Source organism: Colossoma macropomum, unplaced genomic scaffold (genome assembly GCF_904425465.1).
Source record: "Colossoma macropomum unplaced genomic scaffold, Colossoma_macropomum, whole genome shotgun sequence".
NCBI lineage: Eukaryota > Metazoa > Chordata > Actinopteri > Characiformes > Serrasalmidae > Colossoma > Colossoma macropomum.
Window position 1 is genome coordinate 15,497,352 of NW_023494789.1, and position 21,707 is coordinate 15,519,058.

A 21,707-nucleotide genomic window follows, 5' to 3' on the forward strand; every position below is an offset into this window, starting at 1 on the left:
GTTCAAAGCAGCAGTTTTTTCAGTTATTATTGACTATCAATTATTTATATGACAAGCGACTCCAAAGTTTTGAGTGGTAATGTATTGCATATTACTACATTTTGTTAAGCAGGACCAGTTATGCTCCCTTCAACTTCTGGTTTTATCAGAATTCTCAGACTTCTGTCCATCATCAAAGAGTCTAGTGCGTTCTGTGGCCTAACATGACCCAAGAACTACCTACTTTGACAGAAAAGGCCATTTGACTGTCAGGGAAAGTAGCTAACCACAGACCACTGTTTTAGCACAACGTGTAGGGGCTGTAACCACAACAAGACTACAGGAAACAAATGCGTCATCAAACTTGTGAGGATATCTCACTTAAGAGCTATTAAACGCTTTAAAGAAAACTCTTGAATAACTTTTAAAGATGTAGTTCTGTTAACGTCACAATCTTTTTTCTTTCAATCCAAAAACGTTCTCACTCTGAAAGTCTCAGTCACTGTGCAGAGCGGACAACTGCTTGCAATTTTAATCCCCGTTAGAGAGAAACAATATGCTGTAAGAACACATGGACGTGTGGGTAGCCAATCAGAATGAGACTGACAAAATCTGCATAGTTGTGCAATTTAACATGTAAAAGATGTCAGACGCACTGTTTATGTTTGCATGTGGGCAGAGCGTCTGAGGCTTCAGATTTGCCGCCTCTTAACAACACGGGAACTTTGGACAGCTGGACCCCTTCTAAACTTCTTTGTAACGAAACGTAATTGGTCAGTATTTTAAAAATCAGTACTGGCAATGCTCAGAAAAGCTTAGTGTGAAATCATTTATCGTTTGATAACTGAAAGATATCATGAAGTTGTATACAAAAGTTTGGGCACCGCTGGTCAATTTACGTTTTAGTAATTTTGTAAAAAATAAGTTAACATCCTCTACAGAGAACACACCTCTGCACATTTTAGTACAAAATTACTGTTTATTTGCTGACTTTGACGTATTGGGCAAAAAACATAAAATGTGGCCTGTGCAAAAGTTATTGCATGTTTTATTTTATTATGAATTAAATTCATCAAACAAATATAAAATGTGCTACACACATTTACATTTGTTCCCCATAGTGGATGTGTTAACCTTTTCACTTAGAAAATCAACTAAACGTATCAAGTGGGATGGTCAAACTTTTGTACACGACTGTATCTTCATATCGTCCTCCTCTTGTCGAGTTCAGGCTCGGGCCTCTCGCTGCTAACACTCCTCTGCTGTGTTGTTGTGCTGCTGGGAGCCACGCAAGGGCCGGTGTGAGTCTCAGAGCCTCAGAGGCTGCATCAGCCCCTCTCCACCTGTTATACACTGACCCATACACAGGTCATCTCAGTCCAGGCTGAGGTCAGCGTGACTGCATGGAATCAGACATGCTCATTAGCCTGTTAGCATGAGCATGAATGGAGTGCAGCTGTGGTTTAAGTGTGTGTGTGTATATGTGTGGGTGGGTGGTTTTAAGGGTGGGGGGGGGGTTGGATGCGGTATATATGTGTGGGGTGGGTGCATGTGTGTATGTGCATTGGAGTGTGTATGTGTGTGTGTGTTTCTTTGTGTGTTTGTGTTTCCTGGCCCTAGGTTCGGCTTTTTGTAAATGAGGAAGTGTGTGTTTGTGTGGGGGGGAGGGGGGTCTGCAGACCCCCCCACCATCTTCCTCTATTGACATCACAGCTGACATGGGGGGGGTGAGAGTGAAGGCATGGAGCCAAGAGACAACTCACCCAGCAGAGAGAGAGAGAGAGAGAGAAGGAGGGAGGGGGCGAGAGGAAGGGGCATAGAGCCAGGAGGCAGTATCACCTAGCCTCAGCCAGTAAACGAGGAGGAGAGAAAGAAGGAAAGAAAAAAACTCTTCCAGTTAGCCAGCTAACACACTGCATATTTCACTCTCCTGTAGTCTCAGAGTGTGTGTATGTGCGTGTGTGTGAGCGCAAGCCACTCGGTGTGTTTGCGCGAGCCCAGGATGAAGGATCGTTTAGCGGCCGGTGCTGGAGTGGCCATGCAGAAAGGTTTTGACCGTGCGCCCGTCTCTCTGTGCCTCTACCCAGACGACTCGTACCAGAAGCTGGCCGTGGAGACCATGGAGGAGCTGGACTGGTGCCTGGACCAGCTGGAGACCATCCAGACGTACCGCTCGGTCAGCGACATGGCCTCCAACAAGGTGAGGAGAGAATCTTCAGCTCACTCACACACAAATCTGTTTTCATACAATGTCAGGACCTGGAGTCATACACTGCAAAAAAAGTAATGCACTGAATTTACTTGATTCAAATGTGTACATCTTTTTTATATGAATACAATGTATTACATCAGCACAATTATTGCAAAAGTGAACCAAGTTTTTTTAAATATTTTAACAGACAAATGTTGTCCACATAAAAATGATGTACACATTTGAACCCAGTACGTTTAATGAATCACTTTTTTCTGTGCACATACTATATATCCCATGTGTGTGACATACATAGATTCAGCTGTGTGTAATAGTCATTTTCTAAGCCGAACCCTGATCTTAACTTCAGAAACCAAAAATAAATTATTTTAAAATATGAACATGGTTTTTATCCTGAAAATGTCCTAAAACAAACACATTTAAACACAGTCTAGCCACTCAAGCCCTCCTCACATAGCTGGACCATTCTCCAAAGTATGTTTTTGTGCACTTAGCTAAGTGCTGATGTTTTGTCTCTTCATCTTAGATCTGCACCCAAATATCGACTTTTGTTGTTTTTGTCTAGAGTTTTTATACGTCTCAGTGTCTGGCTGCTTTACTGAATGGAGCTATTGAGAGTCAAGCCAGAGGGCTTGCGTTCACAAGAATGCTCTTCAGACTGCTCATTTATTGAAGTACTTAGAAAAACTACGACTATTTGGATGTCAGTATTAATACAAACCTCTGCATTTAACCCCTTGAATGTGGGGAATATTATTCAGTTATTCCTTGTAAGACTGCATTAACTACTGTGAATAACTCAGTAACTGCTATAAGACTAATATGAACATTTTATAGCAGTGAGAGTGTGAAAATCAGTTTGGTTGAGTATTTTCATGCAGTTGTCAGCATGTTGGACCCCAGCATGGCTGAAATGCTTCTGAGAAGCTGCTGCGTGTTGAGCAGGTCTGCTTTTCTCATTAAGCAGGTTTTAGCATGTCTACTGTAAAGCATTTCAGCCTTTGGGCTGAAGCAGGGATGCGTTACTGCATCTGCCCTGGAGTTGATTACATTACCGGCTTGCAGTTATGTGGATATTAGACGAGGTCTAGGAGCCTTGTCTTGTGTGAAGGATCCAGTTATAGGGAAAGAACAGTGTAAAGTGGAGAATATTATATAATAGCCTGTATATTTGGATTGACAGTAATGTGTTAGTGCTGGTGTCTTGGTATGGAGTTGAATATGAATATGAGTTTAACCCCTTTACTTCATATATTCCTACTTGAAAGAATTACAGCAGTAAGGAAATTGGTTTAATAATGTATAAATTTAGTATATTTTGTTGCAAAGTGCAGAATGTTGTGTGGTTGTAGCCTGTACTATTTTGAATGCTTGCATAATGGTAGGTCTGCTGTTTGTATGTGGTCAAATTTGAAATGTGCCATTTAAAACTAATATGATTTTGACCATGTGGAGGTGGGCGATATGGCAAAAATATATCACAATACTTTAACAAGATCTCAATACCTGATTTGCTTTGTAGTATTTAATTTTTCTGAGGTTTAATACATTTAAACAGACAAAAAATTAAAAATAAATAAATATTTAAATATTTTATATTTAAATATTTCACATACTGCTCTGGACTAAATTCAATTAAGCAGGCCTAATTATGCTTTAACAAATATGTCTTTGTTATGAAAGAGTTGGTCAGTGTTCTATAAGTACTGACGATATCAGCAAGCATATTTTATCTCGATAATGATAGAATATTCCCGTATTGCCCAACCCTACACCATGTCATCTGAGGCACTCAAACAGAGAATCGTAACAGTCAATAGGCAGCTAAAACTACCGGTTAGGCCTGTCAGTGTGTCATCAATGGTCATTTTTCATTTTTTGCATGTATTGCATGTGTACATGTGGAAAACACATGCTGACTGGTATCCGATCAGCTGCTGCTGTGTCTAACACTAGTGACTGTGTGTGTGCGGCGCAGCTGTGTGACTCAGGTTTCCTGTCTCCTTCCTAAGCCCATGCCGGGTGCAGACTACAATAGGAGAGAGTGCTGTGTAGCAGGGCAAGGCCGCGCTCCCTGTTTGTTTCTGCTTCTGCTGACGTCAAACTGACACACGCTACAACAAGGAGACTCTGCTGAACACAATAGAGATGAATATACACACGCTCATAGCCACACAACTCACAAACACCCAGAGACACACTAAACCCTTGAGGTCAGTGCAGTGCAGACTCAGGCTGGGCGAGATGATAATATATTATCTTTATCTCAGTAAGTTATGTCGCAAGGCGCTTGGATTATCAGTACTTCAGCACTAAATGTCTGCTTGATATTAAAAAGACTAGTTGTAGAAAGACCTGTAAACATCAACAAATGGTATGCAGTCGTGTGCAAACGTTTAGGCACCCCCACACCCTCTACAGTGAATGCACTTTTGCACATTTTACTGTGCAATTACTGTTTATTTGACAAACATATTGGAAATAAAAAAAAAAAATGGCACATTTTATATTTTGTGTTTTATTGTTTCCCAATATGTTAAACTCAGCAAATAAATAGAAATTGTGTGCTAACATTTGCAGAAAAATGTATTTTGTCTGTTACAACTTGTTTGCATATTTCATAAATGCTAAATATAAGATAAATGCTAAATAAATTATGCATATTGTATATCATGAAAATTCCTTTAAGTATCATGATGTTATTTGTTTGGCATATTGCCTCACTAGATTGTGTGCAGAAATGTACATACAATTGCCGTAGACCAAAAAGTGCTTAATAAAAGTACACTATCAAACACACACACACATTTTCTAAGCTGCTTATCCTTCTGGGTCACAGGGGGAGCTGGAGCCTATCCCAGCAGTCACTGGGCGGAAGGCAGGACACTCAAACACACAGTTGCATATAAATGACCACCCAGTCAGGCTGCTAGAGGTACTAGTTGAAGGCAGGATTTTTGTTTCAATTATCCTCTCCTGACATTAAGATTAGATTGAAACAAAATATTTGGACAGCTGGAATATCTAAGTTCAAAATCTGATCAGCCTCTCTGTCAGCTTAGTGTGCTTCCAATATGCACGCCAACTGACGTCAGTCAGCTATTAGAATCAATAGGAGATCAGTGAGCATGCAGTTATCTCAAGAAAGCAAAGTAATATCTGCAAATTTTTCTTCTTTAAGTCTGCTTGCTGTGAGGCAGCGTCCCAGTGACACAACACAGTCACACGACAATGGTTTTGTAATCTCATCCCAGATTTTGATGTTTCCAAGCTGATGCTATGGTGGATTTGAAGTATTAATACTACGACTACTGCTACTAATAATAATATAATAATAATAAGAAGAAGAAGAAGAAGAAGAAGAATTTATGTAGCTTGAGTCCACAGATTACTTTACAGAAAAGCAATAACAAAACAACAAAATGAAATACAAAGAAAAAGTAACCCCTAGTTAACCCCTTCAGCTCCAGGCCTATTATTTAGTCATTAATCTTATGTCACAGCTATGTTATGTAGTTTAGACAGTGAGGAATTGAGTTGTGTGAGGGTTTAAACATCATAGAAACGAAATGGGTCCGAGGCAAATTAATAAGCAATAGAATGGCCCAGGAGCAGTAATTAGGTCTTTCCTTATGTAAGGGGAGTTTGGAGGTCTAGTCCACTGACCCGGCGCATAGTTAACAGGATTATACATATCAGGTGAACATCAAGTCCAACTAACAGTTCTAGAAGACCTGATATGTTCTAGCTTTGTTTTTGGATCATCTGTGATATCTGATGTGTGTGTGTGTGTTTTCACACATTTTCAAGACGGAAATGTCCTGACTTTGTAGAAGAAAAAACTGCTAACCCATATCTGATCAAAATGGTTCTGACTTTGTCAAGTGTTATTGTTATAAAAAGCTCAATTTTTTTAACTGAAAAAGTAAAACCTTTCCTTTTTGGTCAGTGAGGTTAAGATTATGGCCAGATTTAGTTTGAGGCTTAAAAAAACACTCTTATCACATTTCCTCGCTGTACAAAGAAAAACAAGTATCTCTAAAAACAAGTGCCTCTAATATTATACTTTCGGAGATGTGAGAAAAGGTTTCGTATGTTAGTTACATATTTTTACATATTGAGTTACATAAGTAACATATGACTCCGTCCTGATATCCAGATGTGTGTGCTGTTTATCTTGATGGCAGGAAGAGCTGAGATCTCATTTGTATGCTTGATCTCATTCCAGTGACAGACTATTTGCATTGTAAACTATGTTGCAGTTGGGTAAGAGCTACTACTACTGTGTGTGCATGTGTGTGTGTGTGTGTGTGTGTGTGTGCTGGAGGCAGCAGAGGGAGGGCCCAGCGTTGGAGGGCGTGTGTGTAGAGGGTGACATGCTCACACACTGGAGGGTAGTCAGCGCACACAGCTTAAAGTGAGTCAGTAACACTATTGCGTCTGTCAAATGCCAAACCTCAGCATTACTTAGTCCTAGCACACAGACGATCATACACACATATACAGAGCAGGACTGAACCCGCTGCCTCAAAATGGGAGCTTGCTGCTTCGAGAGAAAGGAGCACAGAAAGTTTGGAAAAGTTAATTGCTGGAAAAAGGTGAGCCACCGCTAAAGTTGATCTGGTTTACTGTGATTTTATTTTGTACTTCATTAATGTGGGTTTCTGAAGAATTGCTGTTAGGACTGTTTAGTTGGAAGATTCTCTACATGCTGTTTTTGGTGATAAGCAAAAAGGGGATCACCTGTATTTTGTGCTTATTTGATTTTATTTCCTTCTTGGTAGAGTTTTTTTTTCCATGCTCCTGTCAGGCTGTGTGTATGTCTCTGATTTTTAGTGCATTTATATGTGGTTCTCAGATATCTGGAACATTGGGCCAGTGTTGGGCCAGCGATGGCAAAGCTGGTCTAGTCAAACAGCAGGCAGTGTGCTTGCGTCTGAGGTCTGCTCTGAAATTGCCGGGTTTAAGGCTGTCTGTCTAGTATGTTATAGACCTAAATACAATATATATTGTCTTATACTGTATTGTATATTATAGACTTGAATACAGTAAATTAGCATATGCTGTATGCTATTGTATAGGCTTGAAAGCAATATATATATATGATCACATTCAGTATAGTATAATATTGTATAGACTTGAATACAGTATGTTAGCATGTACTATATATTTTATAGGTTTAAATGCAATTCATGTTGGCATGTGCTGTATGGTTACTGCTGACCTGCAATAATCCGAAAAGCACACCAGGATATCATTTTGTCTAGCTATTCCAGAATATGGCATTTTATTAAGTCCAAATCATGAATTAAATGAACAGTGCCTACATTTTTTACACATTTAAGAGAAAAAAAAATGTGAACGCCTGGCTGCCCCATTTTATTTGTCAAAAAATATTCGCTGTATCTGCAGGTCAGTTTGCATAATGCTTCAGTTATGAGCACTAGAGGTGTGCTTTTGTTAGAATTTCATTGAATGCACTGGGGAGAAGAGGCAGACAGATTCACCTGTACATACTCCAGTGTTCATTTCAAGCTAACAAAGGTTGATTTTTTTAAAGAGTGCTACCTGAATGCATTCAAATGCACACACGCACCCACACACATACGCACAGAGGCTTCAGTCATTTAGGGGAAGTGAGCCACTATTTGCTCATAGCTGCTGGCTGTTTTGTATGTCATTTGGCACAGTCTTACACTCTGCTTCTTTCTCAAGAAAGCTGTTATGTCATAACGTGTGTTTTACTCGTGAACTGGTTTGTCACCTTGAAGTGCGTCAGCACATTTCCTAATGCTGATGTTACTTGTTTGTGTGTGTGTGTGTGTGTGTGTGTGTGTGTGTGGATGAACAGAATGGACTTGCCACTCTTACAGTCCAGGCTTCTGTGAATGACACTATCATGACTAATCATCTCCCACACCTCTAGTGGTGCGTAGAGAAGGGGCATTCCGACACTTTTAGCCAGATTGAGGTCATTGGACAAGTCAAAATCATAGAGGAAATCTTGTTAATGTATTTAATGCGTGATTGGTATTGCGATTTGTCTAAATTACACATGTTGTGTACTTACATATACTTACAAATACTATATATTTTGGGCTGTGTGCTTGATTTAGCCTATAGATCACTATGGTGAAATATGCTGATGCTGTTTATTGCCAGTTACTTCTTTGGCCTAAAGAATTGGAATCAAGTAGATCAATTATTTCATAATTGCACAAAAAGCTGATCAGAATAAGTGGACTGCAGTCTTCTTAGGTTTATACTGCCCACAAGTGGAAGGGAAGGGTAGTGACCATACAAAAAAAATAATGATTCCATTCCACTGAATTGCGTTAAGCACAAATCACCAAGAAAATTTTCTTGTTGTAAAATGAATGTAAGGCCAAAATCACTAAATGTTTCCAATTTACACAATAATCAGCAACTCAAAACAAGCACATTTCTAATATATACAGCAAAATATTTTTCCTTAATACTCTATTACTGTGTTAATTTGTCAGCACTTAGTGAATGAGGTGAGATATTCTGCATTTAGGACATAAAGAGGGATTATACTGAAGGATGACGGTTTCTGAGAATGAAATGCCACCTTCATTCACAACAGCTGACGGTGCACTCCAGCCCTGTGCAGAGTCAGAGAGCAGATTGGAATGCACTGCTGTGGGAAATGGAAGGGAAGATGACACTAAATGTTGAGGATCCAGAATAGCTCAAACACGTACACACAGGCTGTCTCCCACTGCAGCAGAATGCAGAGAGATTCTCTGCTATTGTTTTTCTTTCCCTCTCCTCGTCTCTCTCGTCTCTTCTCTCTCCCTCCCACTCTGTTTCTCACGGAAACACACTGAAATACATACACAGTGCTCATCTCTTTTTTTGGGGCTCTTTTTAATCTCCCCCTGAGAATTCCACATAAGTCTCAGCCCCAAGGATTCTGAGGAAATTTCTCCCAGCATACGTGCCCAAAATAGTCCATCTTAGAGCTTCATTATTATATCTTCACTGTCTTATTAATGGGCCCATATGATGGAAAAATGTTTTTAAATAAAAAGAATTTTTAAATAAAAGAATTTGATGTAGTGTGTAAACATTCCACAGCCTATGATGTCCATTTATGGAAGCTGAACCGCAAAAAGCAGTTTTAAAGTCACTGTTTTTGTTTTTGTGATGACACTAAAACAAGCCAATTCAAGGTAAATGTATTGTATGAGTCGTTTAACTCCATTTGGAAACACCGGCTCTTAATATATATGGTCCAAAATGACTTTACAAATGTTGTATTAATGTATGCAGTACATTACTGAGATGTGGAGGTTTTATTATGGCAGTGATGATATTTTAGTGGTGTGGTTGGATTGTGTTGCCTGTTGAATTTGTGTGTTGAATTTTATACTGGACGCCAACCAGCCTGGACAGCAGCAGGGTGGTCAGTGGTTGGTCCCGTTCACTGGGGCTTTCCCTGCCAGTGGTCTGTGCCCTCCTGGTTGCAGCAAGGACAGCCCATTGATTCTGGCTGTCTGCCCTTCGCCGGTGAGCCGTGTGTGTGTGGGCTGCCTTTGTGCGGTGTGTGGTGCTGAACCGCAGAGATGCCCTCGTGATGCTTTGGCGGCCGCCATGTTTGGACAGACAGGGAAATGCCTCTCAGAACAAGAAGCTACTGCAGCAGCCCAGGTCACGTGATGCTGTTGCCATGGCATCGGGATGTAATTTGGTAGTGCTTGTATAGGCGAGAGAGAGACATAGAGAGACAGAGGGGAAGAGTGAAAAAGAATGATGAGGAGAGAGAGAAGGAACAGTGAGAGAAAGAGAGAGAAGGAGAGAGAGGGAGAGAAAGTCAGGTGGGCTGATGTCACTGGAAAAGCAGACAAGCGAAGGCAATTATCCCACTCTCTCTCTTCCTTTCTCCCCCTATCTTTCTCTATCATTCTTCCTCTCTCCTTCCCTCGCTTTTCTCTCTGTCTCTCCTCTCTCTCTTCCTCTTTCTTCCTATCTTTTTCTCTCATTCTTCCTCTCTTTCCTTCTCTTTTGTCTCTCTCTCACTCCTTTTCTCTTCCTCACTCTCTCTCCCTCCTGCCAGCATCTCCTGCGCCTGCAGGGTAAAAATAGCGCCGGACTCTGTCTGAGGCTGCCTTGCGCACTGTGTGGGAGATGGAGAAAGAGCCACTGGTCTGCAGTTGGTCACTGCAAAACCCAAACACAACATTCTACTATCCTTCAGCGTTGTTATAGCAAGCATTTCTATACAGCGAGGCCAGAGGTTCCGATACACAGCCCTATTTTATTAGATTTAGTGCCTGTATTTTGATTAAAGCTCTGTAAAAGTGGCCAGTCCAGTGTTCCACCTGAGCAAAATAAGGACCGAGAAAAGATAAAGGGACATCCTTCGCCCTCCCTCTATCTTTTTTCCCTTTTTCCTTCTTTTTCCCATTCTTTCCTGCCCATAACTAAGCGGGGGTCTCTCCCTCCTCTACCATCTTTCTGTCAAATCGTTTGTGCCATGGCCAGTGTGTTGCTGGGGCTGACAGGCTGCAGGGGGAGAGAGAGAGAGAGGGAGGGGGGTAAAGCAAGCAAGCTCAGACACAGAGAAAGAACAGAGAGAGAGAGAGAGAGAGAGAGAGAGAGAGAGAGAGAGCTGCAGCAGCAGTGGAGCAGCACTAATCCAGCAGAGGAAGCCCCCCTCCAGCTAGATGAGCATCCCTGCGTTTTTCCTCATCCCTCCATCCCTCCCTCCCTCCCTCCCTCCGCTCTCCCTTCGCCTCATCTCCTCCATAATTTATCAGCGCTAGCAGACGCTCCAGCTCCAGCTCCAGCCCGGACGGGTTGCTGCCTGCCTGACCGCCGCAGCCATGGAGAGTGCGCGCCGGAGCATGTCGGCCCAGAGCCGCAACTTCATCCTGCATCCGCTCTGCGGCCGCTGATCCAGAGGAGAGGAGAGAAGAAGGGATTTTTTCACTCTGAAGAATCCCTGTCGTCTGCCTCTCTCTCTGGCTCGCCCCTTCTTTGAGGGACGAGTGCGCTGTTGTGGATTTTATTTTTCATTTATTTTTTTCTTTTGGATATTAATCAGAATCCAAAATGCCTGAGGCGAACTACCTTCTCTCTGTGTCCTGGGGTTACATTAAGGTGTGTATTTAGATGGGAGTGATGGTGTGTGTGTGTTCTGCTGGCTGGCTTGGTGGTCTCGGTGGTCTGGGAGACACAGAGAATGAATGCGATCTGCTGGTCTGTCTGGGGCGCCTCTGCTGGAATGTACAGTGTTGGATTCCCTTTTAGTTTCTTGACAGAAATGGTACTAAATGAAGAGAAATGTGCTAAATATCTATGGAAAACACTGTAGCATGAATTTTTGCTTGATGATGAATGCCCGTTTAGAACAACTTGTGTGCTTTTTCCAATGTGACGCAGGATATGGCTGCCTTTCTTCTCAACTTATTTAATTATATATTCATTTGTTTATTTATTTCTGTGTGATATTGCCAGTTTGCGGGTCCACAGGCATTTATTTTTTTATATACTGTACATTTTAGCATTTTCTACTAAGATTCGTAAGATATTCCAATTCACATTTTTCTGTGTACCCCATACTCTGCTCTGCAAGATTTGAAAGTAATTTGAATTGAAATATTGGATGATTTGGTCATAATCATCATGATCATCATAATCATTTGGTCATAAACCCCTCTTTCACCTTTACAGTTCATCTGTATGGATATAATGAATCAGAACAGTAGATAAAGGAATGGAGACACTAATAAAGGCTTGATGTTTGTTTTTCAGGTAGGATTCTGACTAATGCTTCACATTAACCGTTCCTTATTTTTCTTCCTTTCTTTACAGTTTAAGAGAATGCTGAACAGGGAGCTGACGCACCTCTCAGAGATGAGCAGATCTGGCAACCAGGTGTCAGAGTTCATCTCCAACACCTTCCTAGGTAACCATCCACCCCCAATGCATACACACACACTCACACACATGCTTTAAATGTCACGGATATCCAAGGAATGGATACCTGTGTGAGGCTGCTAGGATTTCTAGGGGCATTTAGACTATGTCAAACACATATGATGGATAGAGAGTAATGAAAGACATAAAATAGGAAAAAAAAAGAAAAAAGGAAAGATGAATCGCTCCGAAAGGGCAAAATCGTAAAGCACTAAGGTAGAGAAAGAAGAGAGGAGAGTGTTACAAAGAAGGAAGAAACTGAAAGGTCAGAATATGGATTGTGGACAGCAGGAGGTCACTGGGAAAGGCTTTCATTTTGCCTTTATACATGGTGCGCCATCAGCTTCTGTCTAGGCAGGCAGCTCAGCATCATGGAAAGAGAGAGAGAGAGAGATCCCCAATGCAGCAGTCAGCACAAACAAGAAGGGAGGGGGTATATGAGTTAGAGAGATGGAGTAAGAGATGCAGGTAAGGAGGGGGGATCCTGCTGTAGAGAGACGCTCACGGTGGAACCCCCGTAATGGAACCGCCAGGCAGCAGAACCTATGAGTCATCCAGAGCTGTACTTCAGAGAGGGACACCATTACAGCAGCACATACGCACACACCGTTTACATGGGTTTGAGGTATTTTCAGCCAGCGTGTATTGTTTTAAACAGCACTGACTCTGTAACATTCATGGAAACAGATATTCCAAACTAGTGCCGTCACTGTTGTATTATTAATCAAGTATTGTTAAATAATTATATAAGCAACTGAATAATCTTCTCAATATTTCGACAATAGTAATCTGAGGCCAAACAGTGAAAATGGACTAAACAATAATAAAATAATAAACAGTGCCTACACTTTCAAAGATAACAAAACACTTTACTGGACAAAGATAAACTAGGAAAAAAATAATAATAATAATAATAACAATAATAATAAAACACTGCTGACTAAATGGGAAGGTAAATTCGAGCAATCAGTGGTTTTGGATTGAGCAATCAAATTTAATTTAGAAATAGTGACAGCCTTTTTCCACACCTATTTTCACGTAGCATTATCCTGGTCATTTTGTCGTAGTGATACGTAGTCTGGGCTCCTTTATTATGATTAAGTGTGTTTTGGGTTCGGTGGGATTATTGAGGCTGTTAGTTATGAGGCATCTGTGAGCTCCGTCACGTGTCGCTGCTCTGCTCTGGCTCCGTCCGCATGGAAAAGAGCAAGCATAGCACAGCTAATGGGATTAAATGTGGCCAAAACTCAATGGCCCCCTTCTCTCCCTCTCTCTCTCATCTTCTCTTTCTCTCTTTGGCATCTGGAGCTCAGGGCAAGCATATGCAGCTTGCCTAACGCTCTTTAATTTTTGATAGAGAGTAAAGGGAGCTGAGGTGTGAGGGTGACATGTGACTGCTTGCTGACAGGAGGGAGGAAAGGATGAGATATGGAATAAAAAAGTGAACTGAACTGTATGGAGATTGCTGGAAAGGCACTTTCTCCTGCTGGAGAGCTTCTACCAAATAAAAGACAGTCAAGACGTCAAGACATACAGGATCGATTCAGTGAGAAGATTATCCCTCCATTTCTCAATCACCCTCAGTACAGATGCGCTGCCAGTTTTCCGTAACGTTAATCAGAAAACAGAGATTTCCAATCCAAATCCATCACAGAGAGCAGTACAGTGAGTACAGCCTGTGCTGAAGCTTCTGATAGCGCTGAGAGTATGAAGTGCAGGAGCGAGGATGATAACGACTGTAATGAATTAATGACCTCTTGCTCTTTCTCTTCTTCTCCAGCTCTGACACTTTTGAGACTATTACCTCGTATTATCGCGCTCATTCACTCGCGTTAGTGTAGGAGGAAGCCAGAGAGATGGAGACAGCCGTTATCACTGGACTAATTGAATAAGCCCCGTGGGACTGAGTGCTGGCTTTGGGTGGAATCTTGGCCCTAGAGAATAGTTCAAATAAGGAAATTGTCCGTTTATAGCCCCTCTGCCCTTTGGGGAAAAAAACCAACCCCTTAAACTCTAAGATCCTAGTCCAGAATTCCATTCTTTGCCTCAGAACTATGTAATGACATATTAGTTCATAGGAGTTCCTGCGTAATAACTCTTATTAACCTTATGAGTAACACACCTAATGGACTCATATATATACTATACAATAATAATATAGAATACCCTTAATATCCTTCATACAGGAATCCCCCAGCACTGACAGGTTCTGAATGGGTTTTCTTTCTCAGGATTCTGCTCCCCTAGTGTGCAGCTCTTTGATCCGTTGTCAGTGGAATTCTCCATAGTCTGGTATTTGGAGAGACCACATGAAGCGCAGAAATGGCAGGGACCCCTACAGTGGGCAGATGGTAGTGCTGCAGCAGTGCAGGCAGGAGAGCAGAGGCTTCTCAATGAGGGAGAAGAGAAAGCTCAATGAGAGACAGAGAGAGTGCAGATCTCAGGTCATTCTTAACAACCGAGAGCAGGTGTGAGCCGTTCAGCTGCACCTGGATTTTTTATAGTTATTATATTAGCCAAAGAATGACGAGACATCAGCAGAATCATTGAAGGCAGTTACCAAAGAGTCTCCGAATGTGTAATTTTATAGTAGAAGGGGGGAACTTACTGTTTGTTATGCTTGAAAGGCTTGCTTTTTGAGGTCTTCACTGGTCCATTTGTCTTAAAATTCATGCAGTGCAAAGGGTTTTCAAAAGGTGTAAAAAAATAATAATAGAATGAAAAAACATTACACACTTTTTTCTGCAGCCATTTTCAAGTCCACATGCACTTCTTTGCAAATCTAAACTTTTGCTTAGGAAAGAACAATTCTAAGATGTTTGTTCTGGCTGTTTCCTGCAGACAAACAGAACGAGGTGGAGATCCCTCCGCCCACACCGAAAGCTCGGGAGAAGAAGAAGAAGCAGCAGTTGATGACTCAGATCAGCGGTGTGAAGAAGGTGTCTCATGGGCCCAGTCTCAACTGCGGCATCGCCCGCTTCGGTGTCAAAACTGACAAGGAAGACCTGCTGTCTAAGGTAGAACCGGAGATGAGCTGTCAGATTTTCCTTCAGAGCGAAAAGCTTTTGAGTGTGACGTTCGGAATTTCAAAATCCTTACCAAAGTCTGTCTGCATTTTCCATCTGCAGGAGTTAGAAGATCTGAATAAATGGGGCTTGAATATCTTCACCGTGTCAGAGTATTCCAACAACCGGCCTCTAACGTGCATCATGTACGCTATCTTCCAGGTCAGTCCTCTTTCTTCCACTTGGAATTCACATGCTCTTGATTTTCCACCTTCTACATCTCGTCCAACCAGTTTTCTCCATGTTTCTTTGACAGGAACGAGATTTGCTGAAGACGTTTAAGATCCCAGCAGATACGTTTGTGACATATATGATGACACTGGAGGATCACTACCACTCAGACGTGGCTTACCACAACAGTCTTCATGCTGCCGATGTGGCTCAGTCCACACATATTCTCCTCTCCACACCTGCCCTAGATGTAAGAACACTTTTTGAGACTTTGACGTCAATTTGGTGTAGATTGCGACATTAACAGGGCAGTTAATGGGGTCAGTGTCATTCATCATAATCATGATGCCAAGGGCAGATGTTTAAAAGCTCAGTAGAGACTGTTTGATCCCTCTTCCATTAATCACAGTTTAATTAGCATTTAGGCTCTTAGATGGAGCTGTGGGGCTTCACAGAACTCATCTGGGAATATGTGCTGGAGCTGGTCTTCCAAATCACATTAAATCACATTTACTGACATTCACTTTCTTTCTCTCACAGGCTGTCTTCACGGATTTGGAAATCTTGGCTGCCATTTTTGCAGCAGCCATCCATGACGTAGACCATCCTGGTGTTTCTAACCAGTTCCTCATCAATACAAGTAAGTGGTGGCAACAGCTATGGATTGTGGTTGTATTGTCCTCAGAAAAGACTGCAGCCTGAACATCGATGAGAAGATTAAACATCCTCCATCTTTTCCCTCTTTTCTTCCTCAGACTCTGAGCTGGCCCTCATGTATAACGATGAGTCAGTGCTGGAGAACCACCACCTAGCTGTGGGCTTCAAGCTCCTCCAGGAGGAGAACTGTGACATCTTCCAGAATCTCACGAAGAAGCAGAGGCAGTCACTCAGGAAGATGGTCATCGACATGGTGAGCTCCTGTCTCTTGCTTTAACGTCATCGCCCTCGTATCTTTAGTTGTTTCCATTTTTATTTGTCCATTCATCAGTAAATGTTCATACGACTGCCGTCTTTTTATGACAACAATGATATTATTTCCCATTTCCTTCTGTTCATCCAAAGTCTGAGCTTTGCTTTCATTCTTGTCTCCAGGTACTTGCCACAGACATGTCTAAACATATGAGCTTACTAGCTGATCTGAAGACTATGGTGGAGACGAAGAAGGTTACCAGCTCAGGAGTGCTGCTTCTGGACAATTACACAGACAGGATACAGGTAGGAACATCCAAGTTGTTTATTGCATGTGCGGTCATTTCTCTTGGCCAAAGCACTGAACCTCCTCCACCTCTAGCCACTCTTGATTGAACTAATTAATGGTCAGTGGAAGGCAGGTACAGGATTGGATCGTTAGAAAAGCCAACCATCCTTCTCCTCCACTCTGTTTTTATGGCTGCCTAATAGTCTTAGTTCCTCCCATCCTCCACTGCTTCCTTACCAACTGTATCTTCATTAAGATAAATGAATGCCTTCAGTCTAAAGCAGTAACCAACCTAGCTAGTATTAAATATTTGGGCTGGCCAGAGCTGTGCATATAAGTATTAAACCCATTCATTCTAATCAGAAGCCTATTGACTTTCAATTCAGGTTCTCCGAAATATGGTGCACTGCGCTGATCTGAGCAACCCAACCAAGTCTCTCGAGCTGTACAGGCAGTGGACAGACCGCATCATGGAGGAGTTCTTCCACCAAGGTGACCGTGAGAGAGAGCGAGGGATGGAGATCAGCCCCATGTGTGATAAACACACAGCCTCAGTGGAGAAATCACAGGTCAGAGTCTAAAAGGAGTCTTTCTCATTCACTAGCTTTGCATAGGTCATTTTTAATGTAATAATTATTTTTAATAATTTAAACACATAACAAAAGATGAAGGTAAATATTATAGTCCTTTTTTCTGATTCATTTTTAGTCTTTTTTGCAATTTTCATCCTTTTATTTATCCTTTTACTTTTTAATTAACATTTTTTATTCTCATTCTTTTTTAGTGTTTTTTATTAGCATTTTTTATGTAGCCTTTTTTAATCTTACTATGAATCACTTTAAAAAGGCATATACAATGAATTACTGCAGTAATATGACTATTGTCATAACTTATGATGTCTATTCTATTTCTAGGTTGGTTTCATTGACTATATTGTCCATCCGCTGTGGGAGACGTGGGCTGATCTGGTCCACCCTGACGCCCAGGACATCCTGGACACGCTGGAGGACAATCGGAACTGGTACCAGAGCATGATCCCCCAGAGCCCCTCCCCGCCCTTCTACCAGGCCGAAAAGGAGGGCCATGGCGGGGGGCCAGGGGGCGAAAAGTTCCAATTCGAGCTCACCCTGGAGGAGGAGGACTCGGAAGGCACGGAAAAAGACGAGCAGAGTCAGGGAGATGAGGAAGAGGAGGAGGAGGAGGCAGAAGAAGAGGAAGATCAGGGGGAGGAGATGGAGCCGGTTTCCACACACATCCAGATCGTGACTCAAGACGCCTCACCAGTGGACACATAGGACCTCGCTGCCCGCATTAGTGGGTAGTAACCATTTTTTTCCTCGCAACCTTGCAGTTGATGCTTTTTAACGAAGCCCAGAGAGGGGGCTTTTTTGGCCCTCTCGGGAGGAGGACGACTGGCCCTCCTTGCACTTGCGTGTGGAGCCAGTTTGGGTGGAGCTCTCAGGAAATAAATGCTGCAGACATTTTGGAGCTGAATGATTGACAGGTGACTGTGTGAAACATGAAGGATCGGGGCCAACTGTAGACCTTTGTTTGTCTGGCAGGGCGAACGTTTTTGAGGAGTCAACACTACTGAGAGGACTGGAGTGTTTTTTGTACCAAGTGACTTTTTTTCTAAAGCTATCTATGGGGATACGTCGGGGTAGCATACGAACTACTGATGAACAAGTATTTGTAAAGAAAGAAACTGTTTACTTTTCTGTACCATTTGTCTAAAGACTTTGTGTGCCTTTTTTACTATTGTCTTTTTAATAGTCTTTTTTATTTATTGAACACACTTTAGTATAACTGTACATGAAAAATGTTTTTTTTGTTTTGTTTCGTTTTCTAAAGGCAAACCAGACAGCTTACCTGCAGAATCATTTTATAAGCCGAAGAGAAAACTCAGTGTCTTCCTTTATATTTGGCAATATGACTAAATAATCCAAATGTCTGACGTACGTTCAGAAAACTTAGAAATGTATATTCCAGTGAAAGATGCACTTTGTCATTTTTAAAAATTTTGTCTTTTTTTTTGAATGAGCGCATCATGTATACCCATACAATTCACTGTATACTTAGTATTTCAGATCAAAGACCCAGGATTTTGAATCTGGCAAACTTAGAAGAGCTCTTACAATCTAACTGTTTAGGAATTTAATGCAATCTTCCTTTAGTTCTCTCTGTAAACTTCCCATATACTTTGACCTCACCTTAATTCACCCAGTGCTGAAAGCTATGCAGTTAGACCTGTCAGAATTAGCTTTTGTGACAGTGATTTTTATTATTTTCTTGTAAGGGGATTGCTGCGGAAAAGACTCAACTAAACAAATTTGAATTGAAAAATGAAATAAATCTTGAAATTAAATCTTGCCTGCTTTGGTCCTCGAAGACAAGGTTTAAAAAAAGCCTTCCGTTCATTGACGTCAGTTGAATTTGTGTCACCATCACAGAGTACATTTCCTGGGGTTTGAGCTATCAGCTTTTGATTTGATGACATGATTATATCAATCTCACTAGAACAAATCATCCCTAAGACCAGTGACACATTTCTTTTAGCGTCTTAAACATAGTTCTCCAGTTTTCCAACTTTGAACACCAAAACTGGTCAAGCATACGGCTAACTTACCGTCATATTTGACCACGTTTGAATAATTGCCTTTCTTTACACACCATAATATCCATTACTCTCCAGTTTCTCTGGTCTATGTCTCACCAGTAGGAATAGTTTATGGCCAAAGTAGCATGCAGAAGCGTGTACGTGTGCGTGTATGTGTGTCTTTGTATGTATGAGGATTACATCTGTCATCTGCCCATGCCCTTTTCACACAACTGTTTTGTTTGGTTTGTTTATATTAGCTCAAGTCGGTCCTTTGCTGTTCATAACAGTGTATTTATTACCTTTGACTGTACATAAGGAATGATGTTTCTTTGTAAATTTATTTTTAATTTATATGCACTTGCATTACCGAAAATTGGTGGTGTTTTTTGTGTAGTGGGCTCTTGGATTGAGTCTGTTATATTTGGTAATACTGTTTTTTTGTTTTTGTTTTTTGTTCTAAATATTGATGAATAAATATATATCTATATATATATATATTATACTATATAGGCTATATAAATATATCGCACAATTTACAACTGCCCAGAAAAGTAGCTTAAGAGACACACAACCCATTGGTTACGGGGGGAGTCTGTAGATAAGACACAAGAACATACTGTAGACATTCTGTCAGATATTAGAAGCTTCGTGTATCACTGTTTGGTGCAACATCGAAAACTTGATACCACAAGATTGTACACAGAGTGGCACTCCAGCTGAAACCTCTACAGCTTTTTGAATGCAGATTGCTAAGAACGGCTCAGAAATTTTTTTTATACGTTGGACTCGCAAACCACACATATTGGTCACAAACGTCACAATCTCTGAACACCAATGTGAAATTGATATGAATTACAAAAAATGTGATCTTCTGTAATTATTTGTGCTAATGTGAACTATTTTTCTGACCTTGTTAGCAGTTTTGAAATTCAAATTGTCAGTATAACTTTGTTCATCTATGTTTAAGATCTTTTGGTCCGATTTGTGTCCAAAAGGATTAGGCAGAGTTAGTAATATCTGCATGAGGGATGGGTTTTTTCGTCTAGTAATCCCACATTGTTGCAGGTGAATATTCAATGTTTCACACAATGTATGGTATAATATTGTATATTGTGTTCAATAAAATCTAAAACTACTTTTCTATGAAGTGATTAAAAACGAAGCATGAATATATTTTCCTTGTCCTGGTGATTTTTTTGTTAATTCTGAGTTTTTTTGTTTTCCCCATAACAGTCACATGCAAAAGTTTGGGCTACTATGGTCAAATTAGGTTTTGTTGATTGTATTAGTGAAAATAAGTGCACATCCTTTGCAAGGAATTAATGCATAATTGCTATATATTTGCTGTATTTAACATATTGGGGCGGGGGGGGTTGTGGGTGGGGGGGTTGTGGGTAAACATAAAATGTGGCCTTTTCCAAAATTACGGCTCATTTTATATTTTACGCTTTATTATTTTTGTGTACTACAATTTGGAGAAAAATGCCATATTTAAGTTTGTTCTCTGTAGAGGATGTGTTAACTTACTTTCTCTCAATCAACAAAACCACTGATAAATCGATGCAAACACCAAACACCATGCTGTTTGAATAAGCTTTCCAATCTAAATACCTGCGTCAAACGTGGCAAATTTATTTTTGAAAACAAAGTAGAAGAGGTCAATATTCGCAGCATAAAATACGTTGTATTTATATCACATCTATAGTGCATTTTTGATGAATCTTCATATAAAAACCTCCAAAAAATTAACTGTTTAATATATATGGAGGGGTAGAGACTTCTCTCTTTGTTTACTTTAGACATTTTACGACTAACACAGTGTTAAAAAGAACCTCGCCATGTGGAGGCTGTACTTTAGCCTCTCATTGGGTTGTGTGCATGCTCCAAAATGGTGCTAAATTACAGCCACAAAGAGAAAGGATTTAGATAATTTTGGTGTGAATTCTGTGAAAAGTTACTTCTATGGTCTTCACTGAGAATCCTGAGAAATATCTGCCCAATTATCATCAAAATTCTTCGGTGATGTTGCTGTGGGAATATGAAAAGATTACCAAAAGCACTTTCTACATGAACCTGTTTAGTTACATGAAATCTCCATGCCACATTTTCCCCCAAGGTAGCCCCTACTTTTTCTGCTCAGGATCATATGACATGAATCATCATAGAAATAAAAGTCAGTAGCAATTCAGTAACAACATAACACAACACAGTGGGGCATTGAGCTTTCTGAACAGTGAGCTGGAGTTTATTTGAGGCAGCAGTGAGATGAATTGCACTGAGCCTGTGTCTATGGCGAGTCTCAGCTTGTGCGGAGCTGAATGCAGTATGACAGGGTCACATTGCGTCATGTCCTCCGAATCCTGTTCGTGCTCTGCTCCTCCAGCTAAAGCGGCTCCTCACATCACACCACACGGTCTGCACTGCCAGCTCAACTTCAGCAAGGCCTTTTAATGGAGGTTTGTGTGAAGGGAGGAGGCAGAACATTTCTTTTTGTTTGACTGCTATTAAATGGACGCTGTTTGTATTCATCTTAACATC

General features: G+C 41.0%; 1 protein-coding gene across 2 annotated transcripts in view; it reads left to right on the forward strand.

Moving 5' to 3' along the window:
* pde4ba (phosphodiesterase 4B, cAMP-specific a) overlaps positions 1–20,342 on the forward strand; it is a 90,451-nt gene extending 70,109 nt beyond the window's left edge. Inside the window, exons 6-15 of one of the 2 annotated variants that reach the window (XM_036570256.1) lie at positions 2,067–2,179; positions 12,032–12,125; positions 14,978–15,153; positions 15,265–15,363; positions 15,458–15,622; positions 15,913–16,012; positions 16,128–16,282; positions 16,465–16,587; positions 16,957–17,139; positions 17,485–20,342. In XM_036570256.1, coding sequence (XP_036426149.1) covers positions 2,067–2,179; positions 12,032–12,125; positions 14,978–15,153; positions 15,265–15,363; positions 15,458–15,622; positions 15,913–16,012; positions 16,128–16,282; positions 16,465–16,587; positions 16,957–17,139; positions 17,485–17,865 — 1,589 coding nt within the window. In that variant the 3' untranslated portion in view covers positions 17,866–20,342. Of the gene's footprint in view, positions 1–2,066; positions 2,180–11,222; positions 11,318–12,031; positions 12,126–14,977; positions 15,154–15,264; positions 15,364–15,457; positions 15,623–15,912; positions 16,013–16,127; positions 16,283–16,464; positions 16,588–16,956; positions 17,140–17,484 lie in introns of those variants that run through there. The other variant, XM_036570257.1, reaches the window with a different exon arrangement.
* Positions 20,343–21,707: the final 1,365 nt, after the last annotated feature.